The 16,157-nt window shown below is 42.2% G+C and overlaps 1 protein-coding gene across 1 annotated transcript in view; it reads left to right on the forward strand.

Moving 5' to 3' along the window:
- astn2 (astrotactin 2) overlaps window positions 1-8,215 on the forward strand; it is a 539,680-nt gene extending 531,465 nt beyond the window's left edge. The window contains exons 21-23 of the mRNA XM_016552240.1: window positions 3,950-4,050; window positions 4,940-5,123; window positions 7,978-8,215. Coding sequence (XP_016407726.1) covers window positions 3,950-4,050; window positions 4,940-5,123; window positions 7,978-8,215 — 523 coding nt within the window. The remainder of the gene's footprint in view (window positions 1-3,949; window positions 4,051-4,939; window positions 5,124-7,977) is intronic.
- Window positions 8,216-16,157: the final 7,942 nt, after the last annotated feature.

The raw sequence follows: 16,157 nt of genomic DNA on the forward strand, positions 1-16,157 counted from the left end.
TCGTATTTGTCTTATTCTGCTTCTTTTTCAAAAATTATAAATTATATGTATTATATATGAACAACTATAATTTTTATAAGTTGCTCCCTTTTCACTACTGTTAAAGGATAGTTCACAGAAAAATTAAAATTGTCATCATTTATTCAAGTTTTTCCAAATTCAATCCTTGATTCAAATTTCTCATAAGCTTAATTGATTTGGTCTAAAGAGAGAAGAATTAATGACTATTTTTGTTTGAAGACTACATATAAAATAGCTACCAAAATAAATGTTGGTAACTGCAGTTTGACTAAAAGTAATGACTAAAAGTTGACAAAAATGCAATGACTTTTCGTCGACTAAAACTATGATAGACTCAAATGACTAAAATGTAACCAAGACTATTAAGCATTTTCGTCTCAAGATAAAGACTAAGACTAAATCAAAAATGCCTGTCAAAATTAACACTAACTCTGTGAGATCGTGATAAACTGAAATGAGTGATGAGCTTTTTAATTAGCCTATAAGGGAGTGCTCTTTGTGCGCTTTCTTGGCTATCAATCAGAATATTAATACGTTTTGTTTTTCATGATGCTAAGAGGACCAGTGACTGTGGCATTTGTATGCAGATGTCACTATCAATGGACAGGGAAAAATATGTCAAAATAGATGTAGGCATTAAGGCTAGAGCACCCTCACAGATTTCAGAAGCACTCTCAGTGATTTGATTCTGGAACCGGGCCTGCATGCCTGTATCTGGAGAAGTAGGAGAAATTATAATTTTATATATTTCTATATAATATTTATATATTTATCCCATAGATATTAAATTCTCATGTGTAGCACTCTAACACGATGTACTGTACACTCTTAAGAAAAATGGTTCTAAACAGTACCAGAAAAGGGTTCTTCAGCTTGTAACAATAGCAGAACCCTTTTTGGTGCTAAATAAAACCCTTTTTAAAGGGTTCCATAAAGAACCATGCTTTGAAAGTGCTATATAGAACCTTAATGGTGCTATAAATAACCTTTTTAATGATAGTTTATTTTCATTAATATTGGTATATTAGTATATTTATATCATTAATATTAGTTTTATTAATATTATTTGAATAACTTATTTATTACTATTGTTTTTACCCCTCTATCTGCCTGGTCTTATAATATCTTATAGCTTCTATTAAGGTTTTCATAAAAACAACAACAACAGCATGTTGTGTCAATTAGGTATTTTTATTTTATTTAATGGCATGTGACATTGTAGCAAAAATGACAGTGATTTTAACAACCGTTATTAGCAGAATACATTAATAAATGACAATTGATATTGAACATAAATAAATACTGAGTTAAAACAAAAACAGAAACAGAAAATAGTGTAATGAAGACCAAGTTCGTTCTTTACATTATAAAGGATGATTTTCTGTAAAACAGTAAATCACACACACACACACACACACATAAACAAAAAAAGACTTTAGCTGGGTTTTCACAGGCAGAGTCACATTTTGGTGTGATTGAGTGGCAGTAGATGACGAGGTTGTAGGATGTGACAGCATCTAAAATGCACAATTGAGTTTAGATTTACAATGTGCCTCCTTCCATTTGTTTATGTAAAAACAATTGTTTATGAAGGCCAAAAGTAGTATGTGAGCACTTCACAATGTTATGTTTATGCATAAAGAAAGAAGTATCCTTAACTGGACAGAGCTGTTCTCTTAAACTAAAAAGAGAAAAATACATTATTGATAGGAAACCAGGTACAGTTTAAAAGTTGAAAATAATAGACATTTTAAGAAAGAAATAATTTACCTGTTGAGAGTGTGTTGACAGTCTGTGTAGTTGGATGGCTGAAGTCCAAAATATCAGTAATTCAGGGGGGAAATCAGGGGGAGGGGGATTTACATTAAAATAACAACAACCACAATAACAGCAGCAACAACATATTGTGTGAATCAGGTACTTTTTTATTGACGTGAAATTGTAGCAATAATGTTTTTTTAGAGTGTAGGTTCGGGCCTTTCCCGAGCCCTTCCCAGGACAGCACGCCAAATATGCATTACCATACGTCAGCTAATTATATGTAAGCGTGAACACGTGAACTAACATTTGTACCCGTCAAATTACTGGTATTTGCGCCATTATTTAACACCCAAAAAAAGCATGTCTTAAAGCAGGCGTTAATTTGCGCTGCTCTTGGTAGAGTGCACTGGTCATTATGAAAATAATCTGGCTGTGTCTGTGTTCTTTAATGTGCACATTGTCAGTAAATCACCCACAGAATTTTCCCCGCCCATCGGCGCTTTTATGGAATTGCACTCTAATGCTAATTTGCCCTGTTTAGTAAATCTGGCCCTAAGTGTAAATACTAGTTATGAGCTTTTCACACTTGAAATTGCTAACCCTGGGTCATCCTAAACCCCAGATAAATGGAATCCTGGGTTATCTGTAATCACGTTTCACACTGCTCATACTATACCTGGGGTTAACTGTTAATCCTAGGTATTCATTATCAGACGTTTCACACTGTACATTCCTAAACCCCGGGTTGACTTTCTTATTTGCATATGTGCGTGTCACTGTCACTGATTGGACGAACAGCACGCAAACTGTTTACACACTTTTAAAATCGGGTTTAGAATGACGATAACCCGGGGTTAAGCACAGTGTGAAAAGCCCGTTAGATGCTATTAGGCATGTGCTCGGGCATCAGACATCAGACATCTGATCTTATTTTCATTAATATTTGAGAATTGCTTACTCTTGCTTTGAACACAACCAACTAAACCAACCATATTTAAATCTGTTTCTTGCCTTTTAATGCTTAGTTGTTTGCCTGAGTCAATGTGGCATTGAAACACAGACAAAACTATAAATACAATATAATAATATACAATATACAATATAATAAAATCTAGTTAGATCTAAAATCTGATGAATCGCTCTTATCATTGTTTTATGTCGTCTTATTGCCCAGGTCTGAAACTTACTCTATATGGAACAGCACTAAAGCATTAAAGACATAATAGTATGACTTCCTGTAAAGCTGCTTTGAAACAAGTCTTAAGCTCTTAAAATAAAGGTGCTTCACGATGTCATAGAAGAACCTTTTTGTCTAAATGGTTCCATAAAGAACCTTTAACATCTGAAGAAAATTTCTGGTTCACAAAAGTGTTTTTTTTGTGGCAAAATAAGGTTCTTCAGATTATAAAAAGGTAAGAAAGAGATGGTTCTTTAAAGAACTTTTGACTGAATGGTTCTTCTATGGCATCACTGTGAAGAACTTTTTAAGCACCTTTATTTTTGAGAGTGTACACATAAATCTGACTTGACTTTGACTATTTACACTTAATGCAAAGAAAATATTTTTTTCTAGATTTCATGCAAATTGCTTTTACCTAATAATAATAACTAGACAGAGCCTGTTATACTACACATAGACAGTCAAACAGTGAATTAGTCAGGATCGGTCTCCTCAATGACCCGAGTGTTCATGCCAGCTGATGGTGGGCTGTTTCTCCCTGTGATTAAAAGCGGAGCCAGGCCTGTTTAGCGTACGTTGTGCTGGGTGGTCTGAGAAAATGCTGAGCAGCAGCTTTAATGTGTTTTGTATTTGCCAAACGGAACTCCGTCATTAGAGGAAGTGGGAGTCCCATTTAAGCTGCTATTAGCTGTAATGGCTGTTTTTTTTTTTCTTGTGCACGCAATTTTCCTAACTTAACAGAATCCACTGGAATACCTGCGCTCCTGCCTGCATGTTTTTAGTGGTCTGAGGCTCATAAACAAGAACTCCAGAAACACTCTTTCAGGGACACCTTTCGGTTTTAATGATTTTGTCGCATGACGTCATGTTTATGTTGCCTAAACCCAAAGTTATTTTGTTTTTCAGTTACAAAGGCACTCAAAACAGAGACTAGGACACACACTGAAACAGATTTCTTTCTCATGTCCACCCCTTCCTCTGTTCTAGGTTCACTCTTTATGCCTTGGACAGCCGTGGTAGTCGGTCGGATGCGAGTTTTGTGACCGTTCGCACGTCATGTCCGATGGTGGATGACAGGAAAGCAGAAGGTACATTGCCATTCTCCTTCACTCCATTCACATGTGTGAATGAACAGAGTGAGCGGCGCGCCAGTGAAATGTCATCTTCACACCCATCTGAGGTGGCAGCTCTTCATGTCCTGCTTGTTTACGATTACGTCATCCATAGCGGCTAGACCATTTTACCTGAACAGAATTCACAGTTCTGGCAGCAGTATGAATCACAGGGAAGTACAGCACTCAAAATCCATGTCAAAGTAAAAGTAAGATTACAGAAAGTTCACTCAAATGAAAGAAAAGTGGGACTTACCATACAAGTAATAATGTGATGTGATAAGAAACAATTCAAACATGTTAGGAAATCTGATCTTTGGTTCTCATTCTCTTGTGAAAAAGAAGTGTGCTTAATTATATTAAATGTCTACTTACATTGTACTTTAAATCCTAAAAGTATATTTTAAATAGCTGAATGTCCAGATATTATTTCAACATTACAAATGTATAATAACAAGTATATGTAAATACATGACATACAAGTTTTTATAAAAATTACATAAGTGTATTTTAGTTTGCCATAAATGCTTGTCAGCAATACACTTCAACAATATTTCAAACACAATAGAAGTAATTATTAAATCAAATATTATTATGTACTCAAGTCCAACTTAAGTGGGATTGATATAAATATAAACTAGAATACACTTTAATTTAATTGAGTTTAGCATTGTCCGAAAACATTACATTTAGTTCACGCTTAAGCATATTCTTTAGCATATTATAACTACTCTTTTTTAAAAGTATGCTAAAGTGTACTTATTTTTGAGAAGGCTCCATAAAAAAAAAAAAAGGCAAGAAAGCTTGTTCTTTTAAAACAGACAGTTCAGATTTCAGATGTCAGATCTACTTTCTCCTCAAACAGAGATCGCAGACAAAGTGTACAACCTCTATAATGGCTACACCAGCGGAAAGGAGCAACAGACGGCGTACAACACCCTGATGGAGATTTCACCCCCACTGCTGTATCGTGTACAGCATCACTACAATTCCCACTACGAGAAGTTTGGAGACTTTGTGTGGAGGAGTGAGGATGAGCTTGGCCCCAGGTGAGGAAGACAATGGCCAAACAAAGCAATGTTCATGATGATAACGCTGCAGTACTTTGTCAGTCCTTTGCTTTCTTTCTTTCACACTTTTTACATATTTCTCTAATAAGAACTATCTAATAAGCATTTTAATCAAATAGAAACAAAAAAGTCTTCTTTTTTAACTCTTTCTCCACCATTTCTTTTTATTATTAATTACAGCCACTGTCAGCATTTTTGATCATTTTCACAAAATGTTCATGGCCCCCAGAATGTTCTGTTTTATGGATATCTGAACATGCAACATGTCAAAAGAATAAACAGAGCCTCTGCTTTAAACCAAAAACAAAAACAAACATACATACATACATACATAAATATTCTTGCTTCATGCATTCTTGTTTAATCAACACTTGAATGTGGGTAAGTTTCATTAAAAAAAGCAAGAAAAAGCGATTTTGAAGAAAAAGCAGAGAAAATTGTGTTTTGGACTAGACTACATCCGGATCGGATTCAGAATGATGAGCAAAACACAGATGGAGTCGATCACTTCCATCAACACCCCCAAAGCCTGCAAAGCTTAAACTACTTAACTTCATTCAGTAACGTTAGGCAGTTTTGATTTATATGCTGTTTAATAATCACATTATCTAATATGCATCTGCTTACATATGCAATCACTTGTTTCTGTTTCTTCACCGTGTTTTGATCCAGGGATTCACTACTCTTTCAGAAAATGTGTAACAGCGCAACCTCCCATATAACAGTGAACACACGGAAAGCTGGAAAATTCCGTCAATGGCAGGGAAAGAGTTCAAAGACAAATGACATACAGTATATGTTAAAGCAAGATAGCATAAGCACACATTTCAAGCAAAACATTTAAAAAAAATAAGTTTGGTACTGTAGGATTTAAATGATAAACCAATAGATATGGTACAAAAATGAATATACCTTCCACCCTAGAATTGTGAATTAATCATGATTCACTATATGGACAAAAGTATTGAGAGACATGACCATTACACCAACAGGAACTTTAATGACAATGCATTTTAAATACATATACATTAATATGGAGTTGGTCCCCTCTTTTCCAACCCCTGAAAAACAGCCCCATACCATTATCCCTCCTCCACCAAACTTGGCACAATGCAGTCAGACAGGTAATATTCTCCTGGTATCCGCCAAAACCCGGACTTGGCCATCAGACTGCCAAACAGAGAAGCGTGATTGATCACTTCACAGAACAGGTTTCCACTGCTCCAGAGTCCAGTATCCTTTTGCTTTACTCCACCCCATCCCACACTTGGCATTGTACTTGGAGATGTGAGGCTTGCATGCAGTTGCTTGGCCATGGAAACCCATTCCATGAAGCTTCTGCCTACTTATATTAATGTCAGTGGAAGTTTGGAAATCTTTATCTATGGAATCAGCAGAGCGCTAGGCTGGCACTCGGTGACCCGCTCTGTAACTTTATGTGGTCTTCCACTTCATGGCTGAGCTGCTGCGTTTTCTAAAGTGTTATTTTCCAATAATACCACTTACAGTTTACCTTATTGTATAGTTGGCTTATTGTAAAGGTGACATCCTATCACAGTACCACACTTGAATTCACTGAGCTCTTCATAATCAAATTTTTTGTGAAAGTGTTTGTAAATACAGACCGCATGGTCTCCTTGAAACACCTGAATTCAATAATTAAGATGTTGTCCCAATTCTTTTGTCCATATGGTGTAAATGTTGCTTTCAAAACCACTTGGAGAAAAAAAAATCAGGTACAGTGTTTACACTTTCATCCAGTTAACAGTTTTTTTTTTTTTTTTCAAGTAGGACTTCAGTACATCTTTAAATGTAAATTCATTATTATTTCAATTGTCTTTGAAATACTGCTGGAAGGCCACTTACTGTGATATATTGTTATTGTACATTCATACATATTTAAGTGTTGCATGAGAATATGAAGGTTTTTATGAACAGCCTCTATATTTTTAGGCATAACACAAAGAGGAAGTGTGCACAGACCCTTCCGCTGGCCCCTGGTTTAGCTCTGCTTGGCTGGGGCCGTCAGAAGGTTGCCATCCTAAACTCTCTGTGAATGTTTGTGTAATCTGTTTTTTGGCAGAACTAGCAGGGGAATGAAACAGAGACCACCAATTACAGTTAATTTTCCCTTTTTTGAAGGAACCAATAATCTTTATGAATATCAACACAGGCTTTGCATTAGGATTAAATAGCATATTTTTGGAGCAGTAAGTAATTCTTCATAAAACAAGGCAAATGTTTCAAGAAAATTCTTTCTAAACAACTTTGTATCATATTGTGAGTTTGAAGATAAAAAGGAAATGTAATTGTAGAGCAGATACAATTTTATACTGAACGTGTGCACTGTGTAGTTTTATACTTTTTACCTTTTTTCATTGCTGTCATTGTAATAAATCTATCTATCAATGTCAAATGACATCAGGTAAAAAGTAATATATTTTCCTTGCACCCAAAAAGAAAAAAAAAAAAATTATTATTTTTTTTTAATTCAGAAATGTAAAACATGGTAATCTGTATGAACAACATATATATATAATTTTTTTTTTTTTTCGAATAACCTGTTTGATCTGGACAATTTAATGAGTAACATATCATTGCTCACAAGTGGTTGCTGCACTGCATGAAAACTACCAAACAAGGCTCACTGGAAATACATGACTCTGTCAACATTCTGCAAAACCAACATATCAGTGTTGCGCAACCTGAGTAACAGATTTTAGGTTTTGCAGAAATGTAGGCAGCGTCACATATTTGCACCACAGTTTGAAAACTACACAGCACACTTTTTTTTTATTGTCCACACTAACAGGTCTCTTTCTGGTCACAACAGGAAGGCCCATTTGATCTTGAGACGAATGGATCGGATCAGTCTGTTCTGTCGCTCGCTGCTCCGCAGTGGCTTCATCCAAAGCCGAACAGAGAGTGTGCCATACATGCTGTGTCGCAGTGATGACACGAGACCAGGCGGCACTTTATGGCACAGTTCACTTCACGAAACCCAGCTTGCCTGCCTGGAGAAAGTCATATCAGTGCAACGCAACATATACGGAAAGTCAAAATTACGATGAGACAGGAGACGTTTGGACTCGACCTTCTCTGTTTATGGTCTCCAGCTTGGCTGTTGTTTTTCTAAATCCAAATGACTTTGAGACTGTGAGAGGAGTTTTTTTTTGTTTCTTTCTTTTTTTTTTCTTCTTTTTTTTTCTTTTCGTTTCTTTTCCAAATACAGCGAGCCTCGGATAGGAAATAAATATTATTAGTATTATTATTATTACTATTATTATTTATCTTGTAAGGACATCAGTTTTGGTCGAAAGACTGAACTACTGAAGGACTATTTACGAATGTAAGAATTTAACTGCATGGTGCTGCAGAACTCCATACCAGGTTCCCTGATACTCATTTTGCAAACATATCTCTTGGAATACCTAGCCCAGCAAGACGAGGACATGATCTCTCTGTGGTTTTCCTTCTTTTCTATTCAACCCTTTTTGATGTCAATTCTATGAATATTTTTTATAGTTTTGCCACAGTTAATTGAGAAAACTATCTAAGAATATTGTCAGGGTCATAGTAAATGCTTTTGAGAACAAGTATAGTTCTGTCACGCATATAATCTTTAGCCAAAAGAATGTTCCTTTACAGTGTCCAAAGTAATGAAAGGGGGTATTGCTGGCCAATGAGACCAATAGATTTCATCAAAGTGAATAATCTAATGTATTTGGCAAAGGATTGTGGTACAAAAGAAAGCATTGTGCAGAGCCCTTCTGTAAATGATTGTCTGGGAACAAAGTGTTGTTAAAAATTCAGTTGGAATTGAACAAACTGTAAGAACTTAACCTCAACACATTTTCAGTAAGTTACTATATTCCATGCTATATTCATTGTGATAGTTAAATATGCTATTGTAAATACAACTGTAAATGCAGTATGTAATAAGTGAATATGATTTTTTTGTGTCTGTGAGGGGAGGGGGGTCTATTAAATATGTATATAGAATCTCAAGACGTTTTCTCCATTTTATCTGAAAAATATGTGAAGAATCAATTAAATTGAGGAAACTCCTGTTCCCTATCTGTCGGTCACTACGAGTTATGTCGAACGACATATGGGGTCTTACTTGGGAGGCCAATCATCTCTGAGTTTAAGACAAAACGTTAATGAAAATTGGCTAGTGGATTTTGCATGCTGAGCCACTCCCCGTGCTTACGGGTATATAAGGCGACAGCACGCATCCACTCATTAGATTTTTGCTTCGGAGCCGAGTAGTACATGGTCTTCATTTCTACAAAGCAATTTCATCTGTGCAAGAGGCTGTTCCTGTTTGGTGTTATGGCGCGTTACAGCGGTGTCCCTGTTGCAGCGATTCCCCTGGACGCTTCAGCTAAAAGAGCAGTTTCCTCTAAAAGAGCAAACATGGTCGATTCGCTTCTTTTTCTTTTTCCCCTCTCACTCCTCCCGCAGCGCAGGTCCTATGCGTCTGCCAGGTGATTCTGCTGTGCCGTCTCACGGCGGTCCCAGCGTGTCATTCGGTGGGCGACCAGAGGATGAGATGTTGATTGCAGCATTGGGGGATGGGCTATCGGCCTCTGAGGATGAAGATTCGGCGGGGCTGCCCCCATCGGACCCAGAGCTGTCGGCCATGCTTGCCCGGGCAGCCGTGAGCATCGTGTTGGAGGTGACTACACCGCCCAGCCCTGAGCGCTCGCGGCTAGATGATTGGTTTCTCGGCGCGGAGCATGGCTTACAACCGCATTCTGCTCCAGTTCCTTTCTTCCCGGAGGTGCATGAAGAGGTGACAAAGTCGTGGACGGCCCCTTTTACGGCCAGAAGCCGCTTGTCTCCCTCTTCCATCCTCACTACCCTCGATGGCGGGCAGCTAGGGGGTACGTTAACATTCCCCAGGTGGAGAAAGCGGCTGCAGTGCACCTGTGCCCGCAAAACACTGCCACTTGGAGGAATCGTCCGCATCTCCTGTCCAAAGCCTGTAAGCTGTCGTCGGCTCGCCAAGGCGCTAAAACAAATGCACGAGGGTAGCACCGACCCGAGGTTGATGCAGGAGCTGCAAAAGTCACGGCGCGGTCCCTCGGGAAGGCGATGTCCACTCTGGTGGTCCAGGAACGCCATCTCTGGCTCAACCTGGCTGAAATGAGAAATGTTGACAAAGTACGCTTTCTCGACGCTCCCATCTCCCAGGCTGGCCTGTTCGGCGACACTGTCAAGGACTTTGCCCAGCAGTTCTCGGCAGTACATAAGCAGACTGAGGCCATCCAGCACATCCTGCCCTGACGTGATCGTCCAGCTGCCACTGTTCCGTCACGGGCCATGCCTCAGCCTGCTCGTCGCCGTGGGCGCCATCCTGCGTCCTCCACTCCGGCTCCGCCCCGTGCTGAGACAACGTCGAGGCTGGCGTGTCGAGCCCCACGCAGGAGAGCGGCGCCCCCCGTGTCTCCAAGAAGATGACGAAGCGGCCCTGACATGGGCAACCCGGAGATGTGGGAGACTGCTCTTCAGGAGGTGGCGAGGTCAGTGCCGCTCCTTCCCCCGGAGTAGGGCCGGGTGGAGAATCCTTTGTTCCCTTTTTTTTTTTTGTTCCATCTCTGGCCAGTCCTTCCGGGGACAGGGGGAGTTTTGCTGTGATGACTCAGAATGCAATGCCTTCTGGGCCACCCAGCGCAACTCCCCATCGCTGCACCACTGCAGGTACGTCGATTGTCCCTTTGGTGCCACTCGTACAGAGTTTGGGAGTGTGGCTTGCGTTGCCCATTCGGACAGTTCGACTCGGCTACGTGATTCAGTTCGCCAGGAGACATCCCGAGTTCAACGCCGTTCTCGAGATTTTGGTGGCAGTCCAAGACACCTCTGTCTTGCGCGAGGAGATTGCTGTCATGTTGGCGAAGGATGCAATCGAGCCGGTCCCTCCAGCCGAGATGAGGAAGCGGTTTTACAGCCCTTACTTCATCGTACCCGAGAAAAGCGGTGGCCTTTGACTTATCTTGGATCTGCGAGTCTTGAATCGGGCCCTTCACAAGCTCCCGTTCAAGATGTTAATGCAGAAACGTATGATCAAATGCGTTCAAGCCCAGGATTTGTTTGCAGCGATCGACCTGAAGGACGCATACTTTCATGTCTCGATTCTTCCTCGTCACAGACCGTTCCTACAGTTTGCGTTCGAGGGTAGGGCATGGCAGTATAAGGTCCTCCCCTTCGGGCTCCCCCTATCCCCCTGTGTCTTCACGAAAGTCGCGGAGGGCGCCCTTGCCCCACTATGGGAAGTGGGCATCAGGATCCTCAACTATCTCGACGATTGGCCCGGTCGCGAGAGGAGTTGTGAGATCACAGGGACCTGGTGCTTCAGCACCTCAGTCAGTTGGGGCTTCAGGTCAACCGTGAGAAGAGCTAGCTCTCCCCTGTGTAGAGAATCTCTTATCTCGGTATGGAGTTAGACTCGGGGAGTATGATGGCATGTCTCACTAACGAACGTGCCCAGTCGGTGCTGAACTGTCTGAGTTCCTTCAGAGGCAGGACAGTGGTACCACTGAAACATTTTCAGAGGCTCCTGGGGCACATGGCATCTGCAGCCACAGTCACGCCGCTCGGATTGCTTCATATGAGACCACTTCAGCACTGGCTACACTCCCGAGTCCCGAGATGGGCATGGCGCTGCGGGACACATCGTGTCACCATCACACCGATGTGCCGCCGCCTATTCAGCCCCTGGTGCCCTTAGAACAAGTGTCCCGGCATGTCGTTATCATGACAGATGCCTCCAACACAGGCTGGGGTGCTACGTGCAATGGGCAGGCAGCCTCGGGGTCCTGGACAGGACCTCGACAGCTTTGGCACATCAACTGTCTGGAGTTGTTGGCAGTGCATCTAGCTTTGCGGCAGTTCCGGCCGCTGCTGCTGGACAAGCACGTGTTGGTCCACACCGACAACACTGCAGCTGTTTCGTACATCAACCGACAGGGTGGTCTACGATCACGTCGCATGTCTCAACTCGCCCGCCATCTCCTCCTCTGGAGTCAGACACGGCTCAAGTCGCTGGCGACTCCATCCCCAGACGGTTCAGCTGAATTCGGGGAAGCTCAGGTGGACCTGTTTGCTTCCCACGAGTCCTCCCACTGCCAGTTGTACTATTCCCTGACCCAGGCCCCCCTGGGCACGGACGCACTGGCACATAGCTGACCTCGGGCTCTACGCAAGTATGTGTTTCCCCCAGTGAGCCTGCTCGCACAGGCACTGTGCAAGGTCAGGGAGGACGATGAACAGGTCCTGTTGGTTGCGCCTTACTGGCCCACCTGGACCTGGTTTTCAGAACTCATGCTCCTCGTGACAGCCCCTCCCTGGCGCATCCCCCTGAGGAGGGACCTTCTTTCTCAGGGGCTGGGCACCATATGGCACCCGCGTCCAGATCTCTGGAATCTGGACGGGACGCGGCAGACGTAAGTGACCTACCACCAGCAGTGGTAGACACTATCACTCAGGCTAGAGCTCCCTCTACGAGGCATGCCTATGCTTTGAAGTGGAGTCTGTTCACAAATTGGTGTTCTTCTCACCGAGAAGACCCTCGGAGATGCTCGATTAGAGTCATGCTTTCTTTCCTGCAAGGAAGGTTGGAGCATATTCTGTCACCCTCCACCTTGAAAGTGTATGTCGCTGCTATCGCAGCACATCACGATGCAGTGGACGGCCGGTCCCTGGGAAAGCATGATCTGATCATTAGGTTCCTGAGGGGTGCCAGAAGGTTGAATCCTCCAAGGACACCCCTGATACCCTCCTGGAATCTCTCTATTGTCCTGGCTGGACTTCAGAGGGGTCCCTTTGAGCCACTTGATTCAGTTGAGCTAAAGTTCCTGTCTCTTAGGACAGCGCTCCTGATCGCGCTCATCTCCATCAAGAGGGCCAGGGACCTCCAAGCATTTTCAGTAAGTGAAGAGTGCCTTGTGTTCGGGCCGCCCTACTCTCACGTTGTCCTGAGACCCCGGCCTGGATACGTGCCCAAGGTTCCCACCACTCCCTTCCGAGATCAGGTGGTGAACCTGCAAGCGCTGCCCTCAGAGGAGGTAGATACAGTCTTGGCGTTGCTGTGTCCCGTAAGAGCGTTATGCATATACGTGGACTGCACCCAGAGCTTCAGAAGCTCTGAACAGCTCCTTGTCTGCTTTGGAGGTCAGTAGAAAGCGAAGGATATCTCCAAGCAGAGGTTGGCCCACTGGATAGTGGAGGCCATCGCATTGGCATACCAATCCCAAGGCGAGCCGTGCCCCCTGGAGGTGAGAGCCCACTCCACTCGGAGTGGGCACCTCTCTGGCAGACATCTGTTGAGCTGCGGGCTGGGCGACACCTAAAACCTTCGCAAGGTTTAAAACCTCCGTGTAGAGCCGGTTTCTTCCCGTGTGTTGGGTAACAGGTAATTGGCAGGAAGATCTGGCTCGGTGTCATGCTTGCTGTGCCATTCCCCCTCACACGGGGATGTGAGCGCCTTTCTTCTCCCAGTAGATTTCCCCGGTTGGCAAACCCTGGTCGAGCATCCTCCAGCACCCCCGGCAGTCAGACTTGGCGGAGCAGTCTGACGCCAGGCTCAGTACTGGTGTTTGCATGCCTGGTGTCCCGGCCAGCCCTTGTACTGGGCTAGGTGTTCATATGGCTTGACTCCCTACGGGTAATCCCATATGTGTATTCTTCCACGGTAAGGTTTACCTCTCGGTAAACCCGTGTCTTCCCTTGACAGACCCGCTCTGTCATTCTCTACTGACAGTTGTTCCATCCCTACTCTAAGGTAGGACCTGCCTCAGAGACCCAATCCATATGTAGTACTGCCCTCTGGGTCAATCCATATCAGTATCTCCACATGTCACCTCCCTACGGGTAGGATGTAGTCTCCGTAGCGACCTTTTTCTTAAGGCTTGCTTCCCCATCGTTCTGCCAGGCTGAAAGAACAAATAGGAAAGATTTGAAGCAATCTTTAACAGAAGATTGAAACCCCTTCCAAAAACTTTTTTGTGGACAGAACAGTAGCATGGCCTTCTCCAGCAGCGATGTACTCACTGTTGGTCCCCTTCGGTACCAAGGTCAGTGAATTTGCGCTGGGGCTTTGGGAAGGTTGCGACCTTAGCGTAACTTTTGTTACACGCTATGACTTGTCAACAATTGCGGCGCCACAAGGTTGTGACGGTGTTCAGGTTGTGCCGTTTTCCATGGACCCCATATGTCGTTCGACATAACTCGTAGTGACCGACAGATAGGGAACGTCTCAGTTACGTACGTAACCCTCGTTCCCTGATGGAGGGAACAGAGACGTTATGTCCCCATGCCACAACCTTGAACCATTCGCTGTTGCCGGGACACCTTCTCGGCTCCTCAGCGTAAAACCTAATGAGTGGATGCGCGCTGTCGCCTTATATATCCGTAAGCACGGGGAGTGGCTCAGCATGCAAAATCCACTAGCCAATTTTCATTGGCGTTTTCTCTTAAACTCAGAGATGATTGGCCTCCCAAGTGAGACCCCATAACATCTCCGTTCCCTCCATCAGAGAACGAGGGTTACATACGTAACCGAGACGTTATACTACATCACTGGCAATCTCTATAGTATAGAATGCTGTTGTGCTCATCACACACCTGTTGCAAAACTGTAAGATGATCAGCATTTAAAAAAGTAAGACAACATAAATTAGGATTAGGGTTATTGGGCTTAGGGTTATACTTAGTCTGCAATATTGACTGTTTGCTCCTTGAGCACTGATGACTTAACATGCAAAACATAATGGTCTGTTAATACACATGATTTTCAGATTCATGTGTTTAATCATTAAAATATATCTCAGTGAGACTACTATAATAGTCAAATTTCAACACCAGCAGCGTACATAATAATAAACATTCGGGAGATCAGGGATATTTTGCCTACTGTAAAGGGTGTGCTGAAACCCCCAGCATCCTGTTTATTTATAAAATCCAATTGTTAGTTCATGTCTCCATGTATTTTGGTCTGTGTACAGTACTTGGGGAAAGCAAAAGTGTTGAAGGAACTCTGAAACCAAATGAACTCAACATACGTATCATTGTGTTTCTTCTGAATTCCTCACACTAATCCATTTGACTTAAATTGAACAAAAGTGACTTAGCATGCAAAATATAATGCTAAATAGTAGTCCCCCATATTCATGTAGTGGAATTATTATTCAGTTATGAGCAAGCATGAGGCAGGCAAACTTCATGGTTTTATTTAGCACTGCAACCTCTTTCTTTGTACAAACCTCACAAGTTTGTGACCGGGAGATCCACATCCATCAAAAAGGCCAACGTGAGACTATCTTAAATTCAGTAACTAGATGTGAGGAGGCGTTCGGTTTAAGAACTGTCACAGGAATGAGGTAAGCAGTGTTGTGATTTGTCTGATTACTTCAGCATGTTCCTCCCAAACCTTTGTTGGGAACTCTATTTGTTTCATGATTTCAGTTCAGTATGCCTCAGTATTATGTCCTGTTCTAAAGCAAATTTGAAGCAGCATCTGTTGCAGCATCAATACAAATGTGGATTTAATTTTGCATCCTGTTTTTCTTTGCAATAAATGGTGAGTAATCTCATAAATTGAAAACCTTGAACTTTCACAAGATTAATATGTAGATTAAAAAATCCTACATTTTAGAACACATTCACATTCAGGGATTATCTAACATAAAAGGGTTATATTGCCAAAAAAAAAAAAAAAAAGTTAGGCAATCATCTATTGTCAGTTGATCAGAGACCTTTCTTCAAGAGCCATGCAAAGCCGCTTTGTTAATAGAATAAATAACTATGGTTTGTTTGTTTTTTTCATTATGAAGCATCTGAGGGACCAGAACAATGAAATCAGTGTTCCTGATTGGAGTTCCACTTTCTGTTGTGGATAAAAAAATTGTATCACATATAGCTGGTAATTTACATTCATTCAATTAAATGCTAAAATAGATAGATACTTGATTAGTAATAGGCTAGTTAGCACTTATCTGAAGGAATCGATCA

This window comes from Sinocyclocheilus rhinocerous, unplaced genomic scaffold, assembly GCF_001515625.1.
Source record: "Sinocyclocheilus rhinocerous isolate Xijiao unplaced genomic scaffold, SAMN03320098_v1.1 scaffold285, whole genome shotgun sequence".
NCBI classification, from domain to species: domain Eukaryota; kingdom Metazoa; phylum Chordata; class Actinopteri; order Cypriniformes; family Cyprinidae; genus Sinocyclocheilus; species Sinocyclocheilus rhinocerous.